Raw genomic sequence first — 24,866 nt, 5'->3', positions numbered from 1 at the left:
GGGGCAGCACAACCCAGACTTGATGGCTTTCACACACAGTCTCGTTTAAAAAGGGTGCCCTATTTATAGCAACATTTACAGCCACGCTCTGTGATTATTGTAGGAAACGTATAAAACATAGGAAAATTCCTTTCCCTCTCAGACGATAAATGACAGTCTGATTTCCATGGAACGATGCCTTCCCGGGCAGCTCGGTCGGGGCTTGGGAAGCAAACGCACGTGAGGGGCTTTCTCACCCCTGTCCCACAGTCATCGTAACTTCTTATTTTGTCTTTCCCCATATGTTTCTCTTGCGTCACTGGAAAAGCATTGGAGGTTTTTGGCACCCACAGGAACACCTGTGAGCTCCCCTGGCGCAGCTCACGCTCAGCGAAAACCCCCGGCTGGGCAGCCTGGGACTCGGCCCCCTCCCCACTGCTCCCCAGCCTTTTCTGGGGGGCTGCTCCCCGTTCCCATCCCATACTTCAGTCGCTCCCATCAGAATTGTTCCTAGCGGGATGCATTCTCAGCCATTCCCTAGTGCAAAAATAAATAAGATCAGACCTTGGGGCTGGAAAAGCCTGGCTCCTCCGTGGGGAGACAGCAGGTCTCTGCGCCTGGGAACAAACGATGATGCACGGAGATGCTCGTGGATGCCCAGAGAGGCTGCGGGAGCCACTCAGGGGGGTGGCGGGGGGTACCCTTGCTGTGCTCACACCTCACCCAGCCGGGGTGATGCTGTGCCCGGGAGAGGGCGAGGAGCCCGGTGCAGAGCGCTTGCCTCTCCCCGCTCAGCCGCAGCCGAGCCGATCGGTATGTGAGCGCTGGGCAGGCGGCCACGCGCGCCTGGACGGGGGCCAGCTCCGGCCTGTGGGCCGTGGCGGCTCCGCTCTAATGGGGAAGCCTGTAATCCAGAGGGCCTTGCCGTGGCGGGGAGGTGGGGGGGGGGGGGGGGCGGGAAAGAGAGACTCATTAAGCAGAGGAAAGTGCCTGACCGCAAGCTCCCCGCCGGGCTGGAGTGGTGCACCCATTTCGCTGGCTAATCATCCAGGCACGGGGCTGAACTGAGGGCTTTGCCTGGTGATATCATCTCTGGTTCATCTCCTGCTCCGTTTGATGTCCCCTTCCCCTCCGAGGGGTGCAGTCGAGGGAGTCTCGTGTTTTTCTGTCTGCACAACTGTTTACTGTCTTAAACCGCATCCCCGGTCCCGGTGGGGAGCTGTGCCAGGAGGGCTGTGCCAGCATCTGACCCCAAACCGTTGTCCCACGTGCCGGCTCTGTCGCCACTGTGCCAGCCAGCCACAGCGGACGGGCACGCGTCCCCTCCCCGTCCCGCAGGAGCCTGATCCTCTGGTCCTCTCTCCGCAGTGCACCAACCCCCTGCCAGGGCTGACCAAGCTGGAGGACTGCTGCGGCAGCGTGGGGCTATTCTGGGGTGTGGACCGGTGCCTGGCCTGCCCCCCCCGGCCAGGTGAGTGCTGCCGCCACAGGGGACGGCGTGAGGAACAGCCTGCACCCTCGGCAAGCAAAAATGGTCGGGCTGCTTTGCACGGCCAAGGAGGCATGGAGCAGAGCCATGGGTCCCCTGCCATGGGGCTCTCCTTTGCCCAAGGCCCTTGGGGATGGGCAGCGTGTCCAGGGCAGCACACAGGGCCATGCCTGCTCCGCTGCTGCCCTGAGGAGTGCTCTGGTTTGGGTGCTGGCCCCAGGTTCAGTGCTTTCTCCCCAAAACCGCCCCTGCGAAACCCTGGTGCAGCCAGTGGTTCCCGCCATGCCAGCCCCGTTCAGAGGGAGAAACAGGAAAAGAGTGGCCACTTTTTTAGGAGGTGCAGTCCTAGATCGGTGGAGGAGGCTGCAGACTCGGCCCTATAGAGTTACGGGCTTGCTCTGGGCCCGACATGGGCTTGGCAGGGGCTCTGGAAATAACACTACATCAAACAATTGGCAGGAGTGCACACGGGGTCCGTTCCAGGGGCATGGGCGTCCAGCCCTGTTTCTGCTGCGCTTGGGAGCTGAATGGGATGATCCAGTGGGAGATGGGGATTCCTCGGCTGCTTCGCTCAGGGTGCTCCGTGATGGGCACGGCCCCTTGCGCCGCAGCCCCCCTCCCGCGTTGTGGTGGAGAGGCTGTGCTGTAGGACTCCTGGCTGGAGGGAGGCAGCCCCCTGGGCAGCCAGTGCTGACCAGGTCCACTGCAGGGCAAGGTACACGTCCAGTGCAACACAGGCATGCCTGCCTGCCTGCCTGCCCCCTTTCATCACTGCCTGGCTGCTCATTCACATGCCTTCACTGGATTGAAGGACTAAAGTAAACAGACCCCATGGTCCAGGAGACTTTGACACCTGCAGAGAGTGGAGGTGTCCAAGGTGCCAGGTTTTGTGCAAGCAAGTGTGGTGTTGGTGCCTCCTAGCTCTGCCCAGAGGCTGTCCCGCTCGTTCGCATGCATGCTCCCAAGAGCTGTTTGCATCTCGTCCTCCCTCGATTCGGTTCCACCACAGCCAGGGGTAGGGCTGGCTGGAGCCAAATTCCTCACAATCACAGACGAGTTTGTCAGCATCCTGGAACCCAGCGCAAATCTGGGGAGCTCTGATTGCTGTCATCTTCCTGCTCTGCATGGCTCTGCTGTGGCCCTGAGCCATGCTGCTGCTTGCCTGCCCTCGTCCATGTGCCAGTCCCAAGGGACCCTTGGGCACATGCGGTATGTGGGTGACCCACAGGGTCTTCCAGGTTCAGCACAAACAAGGAAATGCCCCACATAGTCCTCAGCCACCTCCTCTTTGTCCCTAACTTTCACATCCCCAGTCATGGCTTTCTCCTCTCCATCTCACGGCAGTCTCCCCGTTACTCACCCTGTCTCTCTGTGATCCCCCCATTAGGAAGCAGGGGGGGGCACTTAACACTTCGGTTAGGCTGCAGATGGCTGCAAAATCTCTGCACCTCCTTTCTCTTTCTCCGTGCCAGGATGGCAGATATCACTCAGTGGCCAGAGCTGCAGCAGTGATTGCTCTGCTGGACTTAGATCTCCAGGCTTCAAAATGTGTCTCTAATCACAGGCTTCCAAGACATGAAAACAGGCACGAAATACCCCCATGTGCTCCTTGCAGTCAGCCAGCCAGTACAGCAAATGCACTTGAAAAATGCCTCCTAGCTGCCAGCAGGTCCCACTTCCACAGCTCAGCACATGCCCTGTGTCCCAGCAGCAGCTGAAACTCAAGGGAGGTTGCCACTGCTGGTCTTCACTGAGTGGATAGATGCTTGCCTGGCTTTTTTTTCAGATTAATCCCATGAGGATAAGAAAAATGTATCCCTGTGGGTCTTCTCTCTTCCTGTGCCACAAGAAAATCCCATTCTCAGTCCCTCTGGCTTTGGGTGATAAAGTTCCCCCTGGGAGACCAAATGGCGCTTGTTGATTTTGGCAGGAATTCAGGCTAGCTGAAGGGGCCATTTTCATCTTTTTTAATCGTATGCAAGTATTTTCTGCCTTTGGCTACCTCTGACTGACTGCCCGGTAACCAGCCCCACATGCAGGAGACCACACAGTGCAAGTGAAGGGCGCTGTAAGGCAGACACTCAATGGAGGCAGCCTGAGAGAGCCCGGCTGTTGTGAAGTGAGAAGCCCAGGTGGCTGGCATGCTTTTCTCTGGCATGCTGTCTTTGCAGACAAGAGATCTCACCCCAGAGTGGAGCCAGGGAAGCAGTTCTTTCTCCATGATCTTAGTGCTCTAACAGAACCACCGAGCACTGTGACCTCTCATTGCCCCGTGCCTCCTCTGCCAGGGCTCCCAGGTCCATGCCTGTCCAGTGTGAAGGCATTGCTCTGCATCATTCCTGCCTGTAGACCACATCCCACACTCAAATCCCTTCTGTGTCCTGGTCTTGCTGGTCTGTGTTGTGCTCACTCAGAGTCACTGGGCTGTAGTTCAGTGACCTGGTGTCTCGTGCACAGAGATAATGTGTCCAGCGGATGTTTCCAGCTTTCTTCTTGGCACTGTGGTCTTCGGAGAGAACTTCTCCTTGCGCTCATGTGTCCTGGGGAGGCGTGCACCAGAGCAGACTTGACAGCACTGGGAATTTAATTCCAGCAACCAGAGACAGAAATGGCAGAAGCTAGTTCAGTGTAAACACTTACAAATGTACAGAAGTGCAGCCAGGCAAGAGCTAGACAAATGGAGAACTTGTTTGGATTGACTGTCTGCCCGAGACACTGATTGTTAGTAGAGTCTGGATATGTCCGGATGTCTCCGTCGACTGCAGCTTTCATGTTTGGTACGTGTTTGTGTGCGGAAAGACATCAGAGAAGAAGAAGAATCGGAGGCGGGCATCTGTCCGAGCGAACCTGCCGTGACCAATCCCCACTATTTTTTGTGTTCTGCCCAACATCAGAAAAGCCAAGGCACTTGAATGTTTTGCCTGCATCCTGAGGAGACTATGTTAAAAGCTGAGTTCAGAATTAAGGTAGACGTGGGGTTGACGTGGCCAGGACTCTCTGTAGCGGGTGTTACATTAGTCTCAGAGGTTTCCTTAGGCTCTGCTCAGGCTTTTGGCTGTCTGGTTTGCTGCTGGGAGGGTGTATATTGTTAGGCCCCTTCAGAGAAGTGGGCAGAGAGATGGGTATTCAAGCAGGCTGTTAGGAGAAGTCGCTGTGAGTTTGCTGTTGCTCATGTAAGTGAGAACTGAAGGTGGGATCCCCAGGATACGTCAGAGACAGCCTTGGGAGAAAGGAGAGAGCCGGGACCTTGCTCCATGAGCTGTTGGGGCAAAGGCTGTCACCCAGCCTGTGAAAGAAAGAGATAAGCCAGAGGCAGGGCCCTGGAGAGTGGCAGGACACCCGTGTGCTGTCAGGCAGCTGCAGTCCTTCAGCTCCGGCTGGAGATGGCTGGATGAAGTCTGCTGCGGTGCAAGATAGGATAAATCAGATGGAGACATCCAATGACCCTCCTGGGTCTTTAGTACTTGGAGGAGGTGCTGGAGCACACACGGAAAAGCTGGAACACAGAGGTAGGAGGATATGGGAGCTGAAAGGTAAAACTCAGAGAAGACTGACAGAGGCAGAACGGAATCAGAGGCTGAGGAAGTAGCTGATGTAGAGACACTTGGACATGGCTGGTAGGAAGCCCAAGGACCGGCAGGGTATTTGAGCAGTGCTGGTGAGGAAGCTGCACTGAAGCAATGTCCTGTCCCATGGCAAGCTCAGGATGTGGGGCTAGTAGCAGGCACACTGCTCGGCAGAGCTACTCCTGCTTACCTGCCAGACCATGTACTATTTTGGGGTATACAGTGGTCTGTGGAGAAGAACATCCTGGAACAAGGTCAAGAGATGGTCCGTGGAAACTAAAACCAACAAGACCCAAGCTGCAGGACAACATAGACCCAGGGCAGGTGTGGATTTGGAAACTGTTTTCCCTGAAGCCTTGGCCCTCCTCAGGCGTGCGGGGATAAAGGAAACTGGTAGCAGAGTTTTTTCTGAAGGCAGGGCGAGGCAGTCTGCCCGGGGGGGTCGCAGCCCTCCTACCTCCTCGCTGTCGCTGAGACCACACAGCTCTGTGACCAGCAGCGCTCCAGAAGAAGCCCATACCAGTGATGGACACCCTCTTCTGTACTGTGCAGGAGCTACAAGTCTCACCTTTCTGCAGGGGTTTGCAGGACTTTCTGGCTGCAGCAGCAAACTTGCATCTTCCAGGTCCTGGTTTTTCACTGCCTGCTGTCCCTTTTTTCAGGCTGCGGTCAGCCTGAGAGTGTGCTGGGCTGCACACCCACCAGTTGTGCTCACTGCAGATCTTCCTGGGCTGCTTTCTCTCCTCCTGCCTATGGGTTTTAACTGCATTAAGAAACAAGTCTTTGAAGGCTATTGTTTTGTTTTTATTCCCACTCCCCGTGTTTTTTCAAGTTTTTTGTCCTAGAGAAAAGTCTGAATTTCACTGGAAAGTTGGATCTTGTAATGTCTGGTTTGGCGTCTGCAGCGCTCCCCAAACAGACCTCCCACCGCGAGAGGGGTGGCAGCTCACCCATGGAGCCGTCGTCATCAGAAACGCTGAGCAGCTCCACAAGCTGCAAGCTCCCCTGCGCTGTGCTTGCAGGCATTGAAACAGCCACAGGAAGCCCCTTGAAAATCAGCCCCCTGGTCTGCTCTTGTTCAGATCAGATCAGGGAGGATACAGGGAAAAAAACCCCTAAAAATACGGGAAGGAGCCTATGGAGGGGGCTGATTCTACCACTGCTACACCATGTGCCACAGGGAGTCTGTCAGAGACAGTAAAGAAGGGCTGGTTTCTCAGAGCGATAATGCCTTGTGTATGATAAATGGAAAGAGTTGAAAGAAATGGGCTAGCTTTCAGCAGCCAAGCATTTCTTCACTTCTCATCTGACCACAGGCTTCCTCTTCCCCTTTTAACAGAGTGATATAATCCCACCCTACAAACCTTGCCTTGCTCAGGCCCTTGTGGCTACCACCACTAGAAGTGGTTTCTTTCCACTTCACCATCAGCCTAAGCTGCTTCATCCCAGCTTCAGAAAGTGTTTGGGGAGCCAGGGTATGTGGGTAAAGCCTCTTCTCCTGTGAAGCAATGGATGGGTAAAGCCTCTTCTCCTGTGAAGCAATGGACAACTTCTGAAGTGTGCTTTGCTGCTGAAAGATCATCCTGCTAGGCTGCAGAATCCCTCTGCCTGATTTCTGTGCGTTCATTTCCCTTCTCATTCTGCTGTGCTTAAGTATTGTTCTAGCTGGGGACAAAGGTGCTGGTGGGAGTCCTGTGCTGTGGCTGCTTTGTGCTCACCTCCTCCTTTCTGGATGTGTGAGCTTACTGCACGCATGCTCCCCTGTGAGAGCCCAGCCCCACCAGGGATGCCCGGTGCCTGCAGAGCTTGCAGAAAGCAGCACTGAGCAGTGGGTTGAAGCAGAGCTGGAGAGAGTGATGAGGAGAGCCGAGGGGCAGTCCTGGTGTGCAGGTACCTGGTGAGCACCTCGCTTCAGTGCAGCACCTGTGGGGCTGAAGTGCCGGCCAGTGAGGCTCCAAAATCACACCCTCAGCAAGCCTGAAATCCCTCTGCCTGACAGATGCAGCTCAGCTGCTCTGTCCCCAGCCTCAGGCTCTGGGAGCAGCCCTTCCTGGAGAGAGTGTAGACAGACAGACAGACAGACACAGGAGGCCGGGTCCCCTCTGGCTGTGGGTGCTGACAGATTTCTGCCATCTCTGATCATCAGATCAGCTTTCTCCCAGGCGTTGCCCTTTGCTGGGTTCCAGAGGAACAGCCTCCCAGCTGCATGGGAGAGGGGTGGATACTGATCCCCTTTGCAGGAAACTCAGGTGTCCTAGGCTGCTTTTTCAGGGGGTTTTGGCCATCTCTGCTGTAGTTCGGCAACATCAGAGCTCATGGAAGGAAATGGTCCTCTGCTCGAGTAACCAAGTACAAAGCTGAGAGTTAATAGCTTACATCCTCCTGCAGCCACATGCTGTCTTCCCTTGTGGCCAGGTCCTGGCAGAAAGAGAGCAGCCTCCATCCAGTACTTCAGAAACTGTCTTGGTTCCCCTTGGTACAGAGAGATCTGCTCACATTACATTACAGTTATTCTTTCCAGGGAATGTGAGTGTCTTTGCAAAATTAAGACATTTGTCCGCAGCCTCACAAGTGATTTGCTGCAGTAGCAAGCCGCAGGTTTCTGCAGACTGGAGCCGTATGAGTGCTGAGGTGTCACGAGACCTGCGTGCTCATCCACCATCACTGGTATTTTCTGCCTTGCCCTCTCCCCAGCAGCATCTGGCGGAGGGATGCTGCAGGATCTGTTTCTCTGCAAAGGCTTTTCAGAGAGGGAGCGGGGCTCTGACACATGTCATCGCTGTTTGATCTCCAGCATGCTTGGCTCCCTGTTGGAGGGCTCACACATAACAATGCTGCTTCATTTGAGCATCTGTTATCACATCGTGCTGAAGCTGACAGATGCTTCCAAGCACAGTTAATGCCTGTTGGCTGCCCCGAGCCCACAGGCTGTAGTGCGGGAGGACCTAGAATCCCACCGGGGCACTGAACGTGGAGCCCATGAGCCAGAGGTTGTTGTTCCCTTCCCAGAAGGTTGGAAATGTACCCAGCTATTCCCCATATCACCAGCAACCCCCTCACCCCTAACATCCCGATATTTGTAAGCACCTCCTGCTTACAATTCATGACTGAACTGTTGAAGGGCGTGAATAGGTTTTTTGTCTTCGTCATTCATCCAGCCACTGAGGATCTCTCTGCACCTGGAAAACCTTGTAGCTTCATTTAATACACCTGGGGAAACCAGGCTTTCTATTCTCCTTCCTGGTACAAGCTGGTGAATGGCTGCTTGTTCTCCAGTCTTTTATTTCTCAAGCGCCTTACCCTAGGAGGCTGGTGCCTAACTCTTGCCTTTCAAGAAGTGTCCTAGAATGGCTTTAAACTGCATTATAGGGTCAAAGTGTCCAGGACAAAGAGCCTGTTCTCTGCCCGCAGCACATTGTTTGTGTTCTTAACCTTTGCAGGCTCTTTCTGACTGCCGCAAGGATGGTCTCAATCTGTCCTTCATTCTTGAAAGTTGCAATGCGTTAGCAATCTTCCAGATCCTCGATACAGCTATTGCCATGGAGGGTTTTCCATGTATGACCCCAGGGTGTGAGCTACTGATGCCAGGCAGCAGGAATTCGAGTGGTGGGAATACGGCTGGACAGTCACTTAGCTGTTAAACGCACTTCTTGTTTCCAAGCGTACGGTCCAGAAAATTAAAAAGAAACTCCACCCTGGGAAAATCCCATCCTTAGGCAAAACACCCTTCTTCCTACCCCACCCCATGCTTACTCACATCCCAGCCCATCACATTCCGAATTCCCTTTCCCTTGCTCCAAAACATGGTGCCTAAATTTGACCTCCTTGGAATTTATGGGCCACATTTTACATGCCTTTAAAAAATTTGGAGAGGTTTAATTGTACGGGTTATAGGCCATTTTGAAACCCACAAAACTATTTCAAGCAGTGATTTGAAATTTTCTTTGATGAGAGTGATCAAGGCAGGAAATCACATGCAGTAAAAAAGGAGGAAAATGTAATAAACAGGCCCTGGGCTGTTATTTCAGCATCTTGTCAAGGGCCACTGTCATTCCTTTCACTCTGATCCCCCTTGTCATGTGCCACCTGGCTATCCAAGCTGGTCTAGGAGGAGCCAAGGTGACACAGTGATAGATATGAAGCACTGGCAGCACCTCTGGGTCACCATTTTGGCACCTGCCAAGCAGCAGAAGACACCGCTTAGGGAAATGTGGCGGCTTCCATCTTTGCCTCTGCCCTGGGAGTCATTAGAGGCCCAACCAAGGCAGACCGAGGGACCCTTTCCCTTCCGCAAGGAGGGCAGAAAGAAGGTAAGATGCTGGTGGCCGACTCTACTGCTGGCATCCCACACTGTTTGCTTTCTTCCCAGCACATCCTGTGATTGAGAATGGGCAGGTGGAGTGTCCCCAAGGATACAAGAGGCTGAACCGGAGCCACTGCCAAGGTAAGGATGCTGCTTTCATCTCTCTCTCTCCTTCCCACATCCACTGTCAGAGCTGTAATTATCTACACAAGTAAAATACAGTTACGTAACTCCCTGATACAGATCTACAAAGAACGTGACTTATAAAAATCCCTGTGCTTTCATCAAGCATGAAAAAAAAACAGGTAATGCTGTTACATGACTCAGCTGATAAGCATAGTCGGTACATAGTTGGGCCAGCACAAGAAAACTCACCTACTAACTCTTACTGACACAGTAAGGACCTATGTTGCTGCTCTGCTACGTGTGAGTGTAAAAACATTTCTCACTTCATCTGAAGCAACAGAAATTCTTTTGTCTGAAAACATTTGGGAAGGTTGTTGGCTTGTTCAGTTGTTCATTTTCAAGTGGGAGAGTGCCGTAAAAGCAAATCCTTCTGTTCCAAGCATGTCGCTTGCCCATGCTGCCAGGCTGCCCTGCCTGCCCCATGCTGCTGGGGTCTATCCATTTCTCGCTCCTGCGGTCCCTCAGCTCTGTATGAGGAAGGCACCATCACTCCACTTTTCTCTCTGGTTCATGTTTATTCGGCATCGTTTGGCCCACAGGCCTTGTGGTTTTCCGTGCTCTGACTGAAGTGGAATTTTACGGTTCCCTTCTCATGATTCATGATAAGCTGAGAGGTGTCATCTCAAAGATGCAGCAGGGGGCCTGGGCCCTGGCCATGCAAACAAACTCAGGGCTAGCAATCCAGTGACTCATCTCTTTTAGCTGGGACTTTCCACCATGCTTACTTAATTAATGATTCAACCTCCCCACGTTGTCCTCAGGGAGAACTTTCAACGAGGCAACAGCTTCTATTCTCCTCGGTGCTCATATCTCATCCCTTATGTGGCCACAGGTAGCGCTGTGGGTATGAGGAGCTACTCCAGACATCAGGTAGGAGTCGGAGGCGCAGAGTGGCTGAGGGACTCATGTCAGCGAGCAGAGACCTGCGGCACCTGCTCTGCATTTGTGTCCCCTCTGGAGCAGGGAGAGGCTCAGCACTCTGAGGAGCAGAGGGAGATGTCAATGTGGAGTTGGCTAGGAAGATGTTTTTGCACGTGAACCAGAGATTTGTGCCTCTGCATGCTCCTTCGTAAGCCGGGCTGGAGAAGTACTGTTCTGCAGACAGTCTGCTGCCATGAGTTCTTTTCCCATCTCTGCTGTTGCAGCAGGATGTGTGTCAGGAAGCCCAGCACCTCACTTAGGGTCCAAAGTGATCAGTTTGGCTGATAGACTGTGGGAGAGACTACATGGGGCCTTCTCTTGCCAGCCCTGGTAGGAGGGGAGCCAAGGGGCTGGACAGCAGCTGATGGTTCCTGAGGTCATTGGCTGTAGGAGAGCAGCTGAGCTGGGAAGAAGCTGAGCTCTGGCTTTGCAGGCTATCAAAGCGCAGATGAGTGACTGGAGGGGGGCCGTGGCAAGAGCCCACTTTTCTCTGTTCTGTATGGACAGAAAGGGTCATCTTTGGTGCCTTCTCCAGAGGAACAAATGGCTTATCTCTGCAAGATCTCCCTTCCTTTCCTTCCTGCATCCCATTGACCAGGAACAAGGCTGCAATGAGTCTGAGTTGAGAGTGCCTGGCAGACCCAGTCAGGAAGCCTCCCAGTGTTGCTGGAACCAGCAAGAAGGATGGCACTGGAAGGGATAATGTGTTGCTAGACATGAGGCAAAGCTTGTCTTGGAGGCTGCAGGCTGCAGTGCCTGGAGCCAGTGGTAGGGAGGTGTGCATGCACAGGGGTCATGGCACAGGACACACACTGGCACCTTGGTGTCAGTATATCCCTGGTGTCCGTATATCCTCGCTGTCTGTTGCTCACTCAGGACCTTTCTGCTCACCAAGCACTAGGGTAAACCAACCTGCACCTTTCCACCACAGGCTGCCTGACCCTGCGTGGCTCTTTCTGGGGAGCACCAGCAGGCTTGTGTGGGGTGGGAAGCAGCAGCTGAGACAGCGTATGGATCTCGGTTTATGGTCCCTGAGGCCTCTTCTTGTGGGCTAGCCCCGTCCCTGGCATGGTGCAGGGGGTAGGAGTGTGTGGCCCCGAGTGCGCCTGCCTGCTTCTGTTCCCTGTGGGGATTTCCACTGTGGGTGGGTCCTCTGCTGCCAGTGGAATAGAGGGGGTTGTACTGAGGCTGGGACGTGGCCCTGTTTTAAATTAAGCTCATAAAGTCCAGCTCTTGGTGCTTGTTTGTTTTGTGCTCTCATTTCTCTAATCCCTTCAATCCGTTCGCTTATGTGGAGGCCAAACACTTTGTCCAGTTGGTGTGTTGGAATGACGCGGTGCTCCGACTGTGCTGGGGAGTGATAGGGATGAGCCCCACGGCTTCTCCAGAGAGCCCAAGCCTCTTCTCTGAGTGGGGTTCCCAGCACATTTGGGGTCTGGCCACTGGTTGTTCTCATGAACTGTCCTGTGCTTGGTATGGAGCAGGAAACCATTACATTATGCAGCCAAACCCTACTCCTCCCTGGCCTGCTGCACATCCCTGTAGCGTTGCTACTTCCAATTGACTGAACATCATGGCCTGGTCTTGATGGCCCCTGTGTGTCTCAACCACATATGGGGCAGCCAGTGGGGTGAATGGGAGAGTTTAAAAGCACAGGACTGGGGAGGAGCTCTCAGGTCATTAAGTCTGAACTCTAGCTGTTATAGCTGGCTGTCTGACACACCCACTTCCACCAAGCAGCGATGCTTCAGCTCTCAGGATTAAAGTAGTGCTGGGAAAGCCGTTCTTGAGCCTAGTTGCTCTCAGTCAGGCTCTTCCAGTATCTCCATTCTTCCGAGTGTCCCAGCAGCCTGCCTCTGCACCCCTTCCACCTTGAGACATTCTCTGGAGCACTGCTGGGACCTCTCAGGGCACCTGAGGTCTCACCAGGGCCCTGTACCCTGGCGTTGGGACTGCCCTGTGTCTTTGGAAACCGTTTGTGCTGCCTAGCATCACATTGGTATTTCTTGGTCCTGGCAGCTTGCAGCTGTTCTGTGAGCAGCGAGTGTGCTCAGGTCCCTCCTACTGCCTGCTCCACCTCTTAGCTTGTGTAAATGTTCCTGTGATTTGTCCTGGGGTGGTGCTGAGGTTCATCCCACTCCTGCTGCTCCATGCTCCCATGCAGCTCTTCCAGCACTGCTTGTGTGTCCTGACCCAGCATGTTTCATCACTATGCTGACTTTTCTGGGCCAAACTCTTTAGTGAAGATATAAAGTTATATCAATCCATGAGGAGGGCTTCGTCCTCACTCCACCATGAAAGCTGCCCTCAGCTCCCCCTTATGCACCTTTTTACCAATCCCTGTCTTCTCTGGCTTGGCTCATACATTCCCATGTGGTGCTGTAGGAAAGGCTTTACTGCAGGCCAAATGGGGGAGCCTGATGGTGTTTCCCTGGGATAAGCCCAGCTCCCTTACTGAAGACTGCATCTGATGCATACTGAGTCAGGGGCAGGGGCAGAGCTTGAGGCAGGGCTTGAGCTTGGTGACTTCCTACTTGCTCAACCTGTTCCTACAAGAATACACTACAGCAGTGAGCCACAGCCTGGCCCACCATCCCTCTGCCTCCAGAGGGATCAGTCACTGCCCTCCCTGCGTGCTGGCACTGAGTTTCGCAACAAGGATCCTCTGTGGATGATGGCTCCATATGAGCAGGACCAGGGATCAGGTGAAAGGACAGGACTGACCAGTCCAGGCTTGCAAACAACCACCGTGATGGCTGTAAGAGTGAGCCTATCGGGGCGGCTTACTGTAGGGGCCACATCTGTTTTCCACAAGGACCGCGAAGCAGAGCAGTCATTCACGAGCCATCCCTGCAGCTGCAGCGAGTGAGCTCTGCACCACAGATATGGGACTGCTGTCGCCACGGAGGTCCCCACTGCGCCGCTTGGTGCAGAGGCTGCCTCGGACGCCAGCCCGGCTAAGACCCCCTCAGTCTGCAGCGCCTGAATGGGAGGCACTGGGTAGGAGATTCAGTTCACCCTCAGCTTCCTCACATCTCACCAGGCTCTCTCCTGTCCACAGATATCAACGAGTGCTTGATGCAGGGCCTGTGCAAAGATGCTGAGTGTATGAACACCCGTGGCAGCTTCCGCTGCACTTGCAAGCCTGGCACCATGCTGGACCCGTCCCGTAGCCATTGCATCTGTAAGTGCTCCAAGGAACACCTCAGTGTGGGAAGGTGCCTGAGCAGTACCCCATGGCTGAGTGGAGACTGCAACATGCTTCGTATCTCTTGCAAGTGCGGTTGAGTTAGGCTGTCCTGCGCTTGTGTGCAGGATGGGGTCCCCATGCCTCAGGCTCCCTTCATGCATTGCTCTTCTCCACGGACATCTCATGGCCCCTGCAGAGCCTGGAGGGGGTGTGCCTGCGGTGCGGCACCAGAGGACACACTCCTCCCACAGTAGCTGGATTTGCTTGGGGCTGTTGCTGCTGGGGGGATGGCCCAATGGCTGAAGGCTGGGGGGTGTTCTGGGGAGAGGATGGGGCAGCCTTTGGGACAGGCTGGGAGGCATGGGCAGAGAAATGCTCGAGGTGGAGAGACCAAGTGTCCTCCGTTCTCTCTTTGGAGAGCATAGAGCTTGACCTCCGGCACTGGCCCTGCCGTTGTGTTTCAGCGGACAAAGCAGTGTCAATGGAGCAGGGGCTGTGTTACCGCTCGGCAGCCGGAGGTGTGTGCTCCTTCCCCCTCTCCCACCACATCACCCAGCAGATCTGCTGCTGCAGCCGTGTCGGCAAGGGCTGGGGGAAGAACTGCGAGGAATGCCCCATGCCCGGCTCAGGTGAGATGTGCCCGCTTCGTCTTTGCCTGCTCTGGTTAGACCGGGGTTTGGGCTTGCCTGAACTTGCTGCCACGCAGATGGCTGCAGTCCCCAGAGCTGAGCTGTGCAAATGCTGGCCTGTGAGATGGGTACAGCAGCCCAGGAAACAGACCTGGATAATACTGGGAAGATAGAGAAATCACTGATGGGAAACCACTGTACCAGAGGGAAGGCACAGCCATGTCTGTGCCTGGCTTTGCTCGACAGCCCTTTTGTCTCTCGTACATTTTCTGCTGGATGAAAGCCAGGTGAGGATGAGTTTGGCATATCTCAGCATGGGGAAGGGTGGAGGGGAAAGCACTGAAATCCTCAGGGCTGGGGAAAATCTTCAGGTGGTTTGTGCAGAGCACCTTGAGTGATGTGCAAAGTGCTCAGTGCCAAGGTAACAGGGGTTCACTTTTATCTGCTCCCTTGCTCAGCTTGGACCTTCCTGTGGCATCATCCCTTCCTAGCAGTACTGACCCACGGGAGGCATTTAGTTTTTGGTGTCTGGGGGTACCAGCCAGTGCCTATTAGAAACCCACCATGCCCTATGAGCAGAATCCTTCTGCTCAAAACATCCACCAACTACAGCCCAGATGTGTTTCTATAAGGATTTAACCCTTAGAAATCTGCAGAAAATGATAGGATGGGAGAAATGGGTACCTGCATTCACATACCTGCCTGTCCATCTTCACTCCTTTCTTCCACTTGTCCCACCATCATGTCTGGGTGCAGTAAGCCATGTGATCCCCGCACCAGCCTCTTCCTTCCAACCTCTGCCCTCTAAAGCTTTGATTTGATTTTTCCTCACAGAAGCCTTCAAGGAGATTTGCCCAGCAGGACATGGCTACACCTACTCCAGCTCTGATATCCGCCTGTCGATGAGGAAGGCAGAGGCAGAAGAGCTGCCCCTCAGCTTGGAAGAGCAAGGGGAGAGCAGCAACTGGACATTGGACTGGGCAGCAAGAAGACAGCAACTGCAAGACAGCCTGCGTGGGAGCATCCTGGAGTCATTCCCCCACCCTGGCACCTTGGCAGGAGAGGGTAGTGTGGGGTCTCCTGCTTCAAGCTGGTCCATCTGGGCCCCTAGCAAGGGTGGGCAAATTCCCAGGTCCTGCCATGCCCCCTGTGGATGGAATTCTAGCTTTCCACATCTATATGAATATGCAAGGTGTTCTTCAGCCCTACTAGTGTTCCTGGGGCATGAGATACCACGTCTTCAAGCCTTTGGAGAGGAGGTTGAGTGTTTCAGGCTCCTGCGACTGCATCTTTGCAGTTGGTGCTGGCTGGCCAGGCTGCCTCCACTGGGACCTCGGGTCTGCGTGGCAGCCCTGGCACTGCAGTCCTTGGCTTTTGTCCAGCCCAGCTGGAGGGAAGTGTGACCAACTGCTTGTGCCAGCACCTGCTGGAGCGGAAGCTCCTGGGGTCTGCGCAGTGCCAGGAGAGGAGTCCATGTGTGTTGGCTTTGGGAACAAGCTCCTGCAGAGGAGCGTGAGGGACTGAGCAGCAGCGTCTTAGAGGTGGGGTGAAGATAGGGCAGCCAGGGTTTGAGGAAGATGCCTGCCTGCCTTGTCTCTACTCACCACGCACTATTTCACTTTCCAGGTGAACTTTCTCCTGCTGCGCACGTGAGTACGGTTTGTCTTGCTACATCTGGGTGCATCTGTGGTAGCTTGATGGGCAGGAAGGGGGATGTCATACAGATAGGTGACAGGGAGGTGTACAATGCGGTCAGAGAGCGCACTAAAGAGAGCAAGTAGCTGCTGCAGAGGCAACAGCATACGAACTGCAAACCCTATCATCCTGGCTGAGTTGCCGTGGCTGAAGGCACTGTGCCATGTGCCTGCTCAGCCCTTGGTAAGAGGCCATTAGCTCAAACCAACAGGAGCTGAGGGCTCTGCTGCACTAGGTCATGGTCAGCGTTAGCTCCAGCTGGCATTTGCTGGAACTGGGGTAGCAGCCCAGGCTGAGGCTGGAGCTGGCTGAGGTGTGAGTGCTCACTCCCTGCTGTCAGCCTGGCCTGGCTGTAGGGCTGATGGGCAGCAGGGGAAGGGGAACTGCTGCAGTCAGCTTAGGGAGTGCTCCTCTCACGGAGCCTGGTGTTGTGTTCAAGCCCAGCTCACAGGTAGGTCTCCCCGTGCTGTTGTGGGTGCAGCAGAAACTCCACTGGAGCAGTCGGGGCAGGGGTCTCCCACACTGGCTGTGTGAATCCACCCTGTCTGATGGGAGCAGCCTGGGGACTGATTCTCTGCCAGGCTCTCCTGGGGCTGGGTTTCTTTATTGAGTCTTACTTGAAAAATACGTGTCTCTTGATCCCTGCTGCCAGTAGAAGTTGGGCCATATCTCTCCTGAGCATCTCTGTGCCCCCTTGTTATAGCAGCCCAGCCCTCAGAACATACTTGCAGCTTCTCTGAGAGAGGGGACAGCACTGCCATCATCACTGGTTCGTAGACATGAAGTGGCTTTCCCAAGGACACATGAGAAATCTCAAGACAGGGCAGAAATTTGAACGAAAGCTTCCAAATTTGAAGCAGAGCTGTTTTCTTCACCCATTGCAGAAAGATCCTCAGAGCAGAGACCCAGGCTGTGCTCGAAAATCTCCTTTGGCAGCCATGGGTTTGCCAGGAGGGGATGCTGAGAAAGAGTGTCTAGCACCAAGCACCCTTCTAGTAGGTAGCACTCGAGGCAGGTCAAAGCAGTGGCTGTCCTCAGCCCTCCAGAGCCGCCGGTGACAGTGGCAGTATTTAACGTGCCCGGATGCCCTTCCCAGCCACCTTGTGGAGATGCCTGCCAGGTAGCAGTGCCCTGGGTCTCACCTGCACGGCATGCTGGCATGGCCCCTCTGTAGGCAGCCCCCGGGCACAGCCAGGAGCTGTGTTGTGCTCAGGACGATGTGCTCAGGACAGAGTGGCCCTGCCAGCTGTACCCAGGCACGGCAGCTTCTCCTCACAGGATGCTGTCTTGGGGAGCAAAAGGAGCCAGGAGGTGCATGGGAAAATGTCTCAGGGATGCTGCATCCCAGCTACATGCACACTGATAGAGGCAGTCCTATGTTTCTGTCCCTCAGGGTGCTGCTGATGCCACCGCAGAGCCTGCCGCACGCAGAGGTGAGCACCCGGCTGGCGGAAGAGCAGGGCAGTCGTGGGGAAGAGGGCAGGGGCAACGAGGAGGGAGGAGAGCGGAGAGGTTGGGAGGTGCCTCCTCTGTACAGCACTGCCTGGAGCTGGGCAGGACGGGCTCCCAGCTGGGCTGGCTGCAGGGTGGCACAGGAGAGCCCTGCCACACCGGGGAGGGGTGGATGTGGGGCTGTAGGGATGCAGGGAGGTGGTGGATTTCCAGCGAGGTGGAGGATGGGATGATGTGTTAAATAACAAGATGATGAGGTTGCTGCATCCACCCTGCAGCCCCTTCCCATGTGCTTTCTCGGGGCTGTGGATGCAGGGACACCCAGCACAGGTAAACCTTGGGCAGGCGCCTCTGCCTGGGATCAGGCACTGGACCTTACCTATCTTCTTCCTCAGCAGAGGAAGAGGAATCCTGGCGTGGTCCTCCCCAGCCTGGCCCAACCACCACCTGGGATGCTGCTGCTCCAACACAGATGCCAGCACAGGGCTCGGGTGTGTGTCCACTGCTCTCGGGGATTTCCCTCCTCTCTCTGCCTCGCACTATGGGAAAATTATGCCCTGAGCTCTGCCCAGGGTCTCTCTCCCTTCCCCAGCCTGCTTGTCTTCCCACATGCCCCCCTTGCCTTCCCAAGGAAAAGTCCCTGCCCTACCACCCTGGGGTGTTGTCCCTGCTGGTCCCGACTGCTGCCAGCCTGGGAAAACCAGCCGGCCGTGGGGAGGGAGGCACGAGAGCGGTTCCGTACAGGGAGCGAAATGTTTGGCTTTCTGGGCCCTTCCCCGCCTGCAGCTCACTCGCCCGGTGCAGCAGCGGCTGCCGGGCGATGGGGATCACGCGCCCGCTGCGGTGGCTTTGGCCTCGTTCCGCCGCGGCGCGAGCTGACTCATCGGGAAGGGGGAGCGCGAGGGGAGGCATGTGGCTCCCGGGGCGGCTTGTTTACTGCGCCGGAAACAAGGGCCCTCTTGTTCCAGGGTTGCTCAAGTGTCTGGGAGCGCGGCCCCTGCCCTCCGCCGGGGGCTGGAGCACCTTGGGGAGCAGGCCTGGCGGAGGCACCTTGCTGAGGAATGCGTCTTCCTCAATAGCCTTTTGTTTGGGGTTGGGCTGCCCCCTCCCACAGCCGGCTCAGTGCCGGGGTGTGCAGTGCCCTGTGGCCCCCCACTGCCGCCTGCGCCCCGCTTAGCAGGGCAGTGGGCGGGGGGAGCCCTGCTGTCACCCCAAAAAGAGCCCCCTCACAGGTGCCAGGCTCTGCTGCCAGCCCTCCTCCAGGGCATGGGGCTGGTAGGGTTCCTCGCCATCCTTTTGTGGGGCTGGGGCACAGGTGAACGGCGCAGGGGCCTGGGGCATCCAAGCTGGGCTCAGGCCGGAGGAGGTGGCAGGGTCTGCTGTGTCCTCCCTGCAGCCCTACAACTGCAAGATGCGTGAAGACGTAGAGGAGCAGGCTCACCATTTCCAAGAAGGGGAAAAGCAGCCTCCCCGGCGTGGTGCTGGGGACAGAAGGCAGATGCTAGACTCCATGCACCCTTTCAGTGCTGCCCCCAACCCTGTGTTCTCTCCTCCCAGGGGTCAGCGGCTGTGCTTCTTCTCCCCTCTCCTGCGGAGCTGGCGCTTGTGTGCTCACCCCAGAGGGGTACAGCTGCTTGTGCCACCCCGGCTACACGTTGGACCCCAGCCGCCTCCGCTGCATCGGTAGGTTGGCACCTTCTCTGCCTGCTGCGTCTCGATGGACCGTTTGGTCCTTCAGGCTCCTGGGGGAAGGTTTTCTGGCAGCTCTGCTGAGCCCCTACGCACAGGGCTGGCAGGGGGCTGGCAGGCAGCTGCAGGTGGTGACTGCCTGTCTTTCTTCCTTGCCCCTTGCCTGGGCACAGATGAAGATGAGTGCCTGAAAGATCCTTGTGCTGGAAAAGGTCGCTGCATCAACAGCGTGGGCTCCTATTTGTGCCTCTGCTACTCTGGGTACATGCTGGCTCTCTCGGAGGGCAAGCAGAGCTGTGAGGGTAAGTGGTGCCTGCCTGGCACAGGGCTGCCACCTCCCCAGGGTCTTCCCAGTCTCCCACCCTCACGCCGTCTCATGCACGTACACACACGCACACAGTGCACATGCACACCTGCCCACATGTCCTCCCCGCAAGCCTGCCCACGGACAGCCTGATCCATGGGGATCATCCTCTTCTGCTTGCTCAGGGACAGGACCTTGCCCATGATGATCTGGGCAGGAGCCTGTGATGCCAGCCCTGATCACTGCTTCATGGCAAGGGGGGTGCTAGGACAGATGGGGGATGGAGGAGAGCCCCAGCACGGGTGCCCTGGGCAGAGCCTGCTGCAGGTGAGGCAGCTCCTCTCCTGCACCCAGCCTTCCCCACGCTGGAGGGGGAAGACTTTAGGACTGTCTCCCTGTCTGTTGCCAGATCGCGACGAATGTGAGCAGCCCTCTACCTGCAGAGGACAGCGATGCATCAACACCCCCGGCTCCTACCGCTGCGAGTGCAAGAAGGGCTTTGCCATGGGCCCCAGAGGACAGTGTGAAGGTGAAGCTTGCTGCGCCCTGTTCCCATGCCCCTCCAACCCACCCTGTGCAGGGCTGAACACCTTCTTTCCTCACCACTACCTGTCTCCTCCTGGAAGGGAAGAAGGACCCCCCCATGTTTGTCTGCCCTGTGCCCCCCCTGAGGGCTGCCTGTCCTCTCCTCTGCCTGCAGGAGGAACAGGTTTTCCTGGGCTGGGAGAGGGCAGTTCTCCTGAGATACTCTCCCACCTCCCCAGGGAGATCCCCCCATGATCAGCCTGTATCGGCTTCCCATTCTGGGAGGAGATGCCCATGCGTTTTCGTGCTAGTTTGACTCTGTCACCGGATCCTCGTGCTGGCAAGTGGGCTGCAGGGAGAGCAGGCTGCAGAGACTCAGGCCACCTGTCCCCACAGCATCCCACTCACGTGGCACAGCCTGGGCCCTTGCGAGCATTCAACCTTGTGAACATGCAATGTGCCTGATCAAAGATCCCCCTTTCTCAGTGGCTTGTCTCCAACACTGGGAGACTATTTTAGGAGGCGGTACGGGAAGCAGGGCACGCACAGAATGCCGCTCCCCCTGCACGGCCTCCAGAAAGCACTTGCCTTAAGGACTTCCTGAGCTGGAGGCTGCATCCTAATCATAGTTATGAAAGTCCCTGATGAAACAGCCCTGCACAGATGTTCTCTGATCCCTTTCTCTGCCCATGCACATTTCTGGCCTTGGCAACATCCTGCGGCAGCGGGTTTCGCTGCTGGATTATGTGAGCCCTCAGGTGTGGGTGTAGGCTCCTGAGTGGTAAGTGGGACTATAAGGAGTATTTCCCAAGCCCTGGCAAACTTGTCTCACCTCCTTTTGGGCATTGCTGTCCCCTGGAGGGGGGACTCTGAGGATCCAGCTGGAGGGGACATCCTGGAGAAAGTTGCAGTGTTCACCTTTGGGAGCCTGAAAGGAATGTGTTTCTTGGCAGATATCAACGAGTGCGTGGATCCCAGCCCTTGCCCCCATGGGAAGTGTGTCAATACGCTAGGCTCCTACAAGTGTGTCAGCTGTGGGGATGGCTACCGGCCCAGGAACGGGAGATGTGTTGGTGAGGAATGTGGGCTGTCTCTGGGCGGCACCCTCGGCCCCTGCAGCAGTGCTCCCTGCAACCTCAAAAGGAGCAGCGGCACGGGCAGCATGCTCCTCCCGCGGGCAGCCAGCCTGCGTGGCCAGGGTACAGTGCCCTTGCAATTTTGGGTGGCAGGGATGACCCTGAGCACCCTTCCATTCCACACTGCTCTCTGCTGTGTCACACAGATGTGGACGAGTGTCTTGCGGAGGGGACCTGTGCTCACGGGCGCTGTGTCAATCTGGATGGCTCCTTCCGCTGTTCCTGCTACCGGGGCTATGAGGTGGCACCTGATGGGAAGAGCTGCCAAGGTACAGGGGAGCTGTGAGTCCAGACCCTCTGAAGTGTCACACACCCAGTCCCGAGGTTTCTCTGGGCTCTTCCTGAGCACTTGGCTCTGCCCGAGTCCTGGCCACCATCTTGGCTGGTTCCCTCAACACATCTGCCCCTGGTCATGGTTCCTCCGCACCCTTCTCACTCATCCCACTCTCCTTTGTGTGCTTATGCAGACATCGATGAGTGCACTGCCCAGGCTTCCTGTCCCTCCGGACTCTGCCTCAACACCGAGGGCTCCTACTCCTGCATGGCTTGTGACGCTGGCTACGCTGTGTCCAGAGATAGCAGCACATGTGAAGGTATCCCTTTCCCAGGGACAGAAGAGCAGGCGTTGGAGGGAATGAGGGAAGACACATTGCAATAGCTGTGTTATTGGTAGGGGCTGGGGACTTACCTAGCCTGAAGATCCTTCTCCAGCTCCTTAGCTCTCTGATCAGCAGATAGCAGAGGTGGGGGGGCTGCAAGCAGATGTCACCTAGAGCAGCAGGAAGGTGATCTTCCTCACCCAGGAAAGGGATGGGGGGCAAGGACTCATTGATTAGACTCCTGGACTAATGGTGACCTGGGGGATGCTGACAAAGGCCAGAGGAGTACAGGAGGCCTGGAAACATGGACAGAGAGGAGTTGTGTGTGGTTCAGTTCAGAACCGTGTGCCTGGAAGCGTGTGCCCCAAATGTAGGTCCTCAACAGAGGGAGAAACCTTGGGTCCACAGCCAGTGGAGACTGTGGGCACTCAGGGTTCATCTTTTTTCCCCAGCCCCTAATGTAACTTGGACGTGTTTAAAAAGGAAAGAGTTCAAGGGCTCTGCTGTGCCAGGTATGCATGGCAGAGAGTTAACACTGGCATGGATCTGTGTTGGTTGCTTTGCTCAGACATGAGGAGGGCCTGTCCCAGCCTTAGAGCCTGACCGCCCCAGCGCAGGCAGGAAAACTCCCTCCCGGTGGCTGTCCCCAGGGGATGTCCTGGGCTTGAGATGGCTTGATGCAAATTCCCTGTTTGGGGCAAGGGAAGGGAGGGAGCAGAGCTGGCAAAGGTATTTGTTTAAAGATTGGCCATGTGCTGCAAATTTCTTTCTGGAGCACTGCAGAGCTCTGCAGCCTGCACATAGCTGGCAAACAGAAGATCTTGCCTTTGATGTGACTCTCGGAAGACCCCCCTGCATGGGGGCCTCCAATGGGGGAGGAGAGGGAGGCTTTCCTCCCTCTCTTCTCCTCTGTTTTGGTGTCTGAAAAAGCCATCGTGAAATGAGCTTATTTTCCATCTGATTTTTGGGTGCAATGGAAGAACCATGGTTTGATCCCTTCGGTCTGCCCTCCCCCTTTCCCAAGACTCCATGTGAGCCCCTTCTTGGCCACCTTGCCCTAGCCATGTCACTAGGGCACCTTATCAGTGTTCGATACTGTTTGGGTCACACTGACCCAATGGCAGGATGGTATGTTCTTCCCTGCCCTGGCTGGTGGCCTTGTCTGTGGATCTGGGTTTCATATCTGAAAAATGATAAGGGTTTTGTGATAAATAAACTAGGTTATGGTTCATCTCCAGAAGGATTCAAGAATATTGCTACTTGTAACCTTTTGAGACTGAACAGCTGGGAATCCTGCCCCAAGGCAATAGAGAGCAATGCTCAATGCTTGTCTATGCCTGTGGTGTGCTCAGTGCCCTGTGAAGGGGAAGAGAAGGTCCCTGCCTTGCCCTCAGGAGCTGCCAGTCTCAGGGCTTTAACTCTTGGCAGGGGAGGAGAGTACAGCAGGACCTTCTCCACCAGTGTGTCTTCTGCTGCCTGCACACCAGCCCATCATTCTGATTAGCAGCGTCCTCCAATGCTTCCCCCTACCTCATGGGCCAGGCAACGGCAGTCTGCTGGCATGTTGCAGCCCTCTGTTAGAGGGAAGGCACCCCTCCCTCCTGTGCTGGGAGCAAAACCCTCAGAGTGCCAGCAAGGCCTGGGGGAGTTGGGTGGGAGAGGGTTTGTGAGGAGCTCTGCAGCTGGGTAAGAGCTGATGTAGGCCCCTGGCCAGCTTTGCCAAGAGAAGGACATTGTAGGCAAGCCTGGCAGGTAGGAAAGCAGAGCTGCAGAAGGTATGGCCGGTGCTGGGTTACTTCCTGATGTTTGCTCTTGTGCCGTTGGCTGAAGAGAGCATTTGTCTCTGGAGATCATCTTGTCCATCCCCCCTGCTCAAGCAGGGCCACCTAGAGCTGGTTGCCCAGGACCATGTCCAGATGGCTTTTGAATATCTCCAGGGAGGGAGACTCCACAACCTCTTTGGGCAATCTGCGCCAGTGCTCAGTAACCCTCACAGTAAAAAAGTGTTTCTTGATGTTCAGATGGGACCTCCTGTGTTTCAGTTCGTGCCCATTGCCTCTGGTCCTGTCACTGGGCACCACTGACTTGGTGCTGTGATCCAGTTTATCCTGGTCCCTATGAGGGAGGGGAGTGAAGGGTCTGGGCTGACTCCTCGCACCCCAGTAACAGGGAGTGCCTGCCCTCATCTCACTGTGTCGGGATGGTCTGGGAGGGCAGCTCAAACCCACCTTGCAGGCCAACAGCTGGGTGATGGCTTCTCTGGATGGGGATCATCTCCAGTGGTGGCAAGAGCTGGGGCCTCACTCTGTGCTGTGCCCTTCTGCTTGGCAGATATGGATGAGTGTGAGGACCCTGCTGTTCAGTGCCTGGGGGGAGAGTGCAGGAACACCCTGGGCTCCTACGAGTGCCACTGCCGGGCTGGCTTTGAGCTCATCAACGGCACTGTGTGTGAAGGTACGAACCCCATCCCTGCAGCCCTCTGCGTCCAGGCCATACAGCCTCCCTATAGATCCTCCTTGTTTCTCAGAAGGGACCATGCCAGTGGCAAGGCAGATGGTGCCACCATGCATGGCACATCCATAAGGTTGTAGCCACATGCAGGGTCACCATGGACAGGGAAGATCTCTGTCTCTATGACAAGAAAACCAGGGGCCAGGAGCCCTGCAAGGGCTGCCTGTGAGAGACCGGGGAGAGGGAATCCATGTGGCTTAGGTGAAGGATGTCCCCCAGAGCTGGGTGTATGGCCCTGACTCTGCTCCCTCTGCAGATGTGAACGAGTGCCTGAACAGCGAGATCTGCAGCCCCAATGGTGAGTGTCTCAACAGTCACGGATCCTACTTCTGCATTTGTGCTCCTGGCTTCTCAAACACGGCTGGCGGAGTCAGCTGCCAAGGTGAGCTGGAGGATGGCAGGGATGTACCTTGGGTCCTGCCCTTTGCTCCCTCCCCTGCTGTGAGATCCAGGTTGATGATTTCGGCCTGATTTTGCAGATGTGGATGAATGCGCAGACAAGTCCCGGTGCTCGCAAGGCCAGTGCCTGAACACAGAAGGCTCCTACAGGTGTCTGTGCGAAAATGGGTTCAAACACTCCCAGGAGATTGATGACTGCGTGGGTGAGAGCTCATCACTGGGGAGATCAGCCCCCTGGGATTCGGGGGGATGGATGCAGCCAGTGCAGGGGGGAGGGCAGTTCTGCTCCCAGC

General features: G+C 55.9%; 1 protein-coding gene across 1 annotated transcript in view; it reads left to right on the top strand.

Moving 5' to 3' along the window:
• Positions 1–24,866, top strand: part of LTBP2 (latent transforming growth factor beta binding protein 2) — a 72,317-nt gene that overhangs the window by 38,042 nt on the left and 9,409 nt on the right. Inside the window, exons 8-24 of the mRNA XM_075712855.1 lie at positions 1,348–1,450; positions 9,404–9,478; positions 13,506–13,628; positions 14,099–14,263; positions 15,098–15,328; positions 15,890–15,912; positions 17,352–17,391; positions 17,806–17,901; positions 18,968–19,093; positions 19,273–19,401; positions 19,813–19,932; positions 20,882–21,001; positions 21,211–21,333; positions 21,532–21,657; positions 23,995–24,117; positions 24,431–24,556; positions 24,654–24,776. Coding sequence (XP_075568970.1) covers positions 1,348–1,450; positions 9,404–9,478; positions 13,506–13,628; positions 14,099–14,263; positions 15,098–15,328; positions 15,890–15,912; positions 17,352–17,391; positions 17,806–17,901; positions 18,968–19,093; positions 19,273–19,401; positions 19,813–19,932; positions 20,882–21,001; positions 21,211–21,333; positions 21,532–21,657; positions 23,995–24,117; positions 24,431–24,556; positions 24,654–24,776 — 1,972 coding nt within the window. The remainder of the gene's footprint in view (positions 1–1,347; positions 1,451–9,403; positions 9,479–13,505; positions 13,629–14,098; positions 14,264–15,097; positions 15,329–15,889; positions 15,913–17,351; positions 17,392–17,805; positions 17,902–18,967; positions 19,094–19,272; positions 19,402–19,812; positions 19,933–20,881; positions 21,002–21,210; positions 21,334–21,531; positions 21,658–23,994; positions 24,118–24,430; positions 24,557–24,653; positions 24,777–24,866) is intronic.

This window comes from Pelecanus crispus, chromosome 6, assembly GCF_030463565.1.
Source record: "Pelecanus crispus isolate bPelCri1 chromosome 6, bPelCri1.pri, whole genome shotgun sequence".
NCBI lineage: Eukaryota > Metazoa > Chordata > Aves > Pelecaniformes > Pelecanidae > Pelecanus > Pelecanus crispus.
Note: the sequence above shows the minus strand (reverse complement) of the source record. Positions and strands in the feature narration are given on the sequence as shown.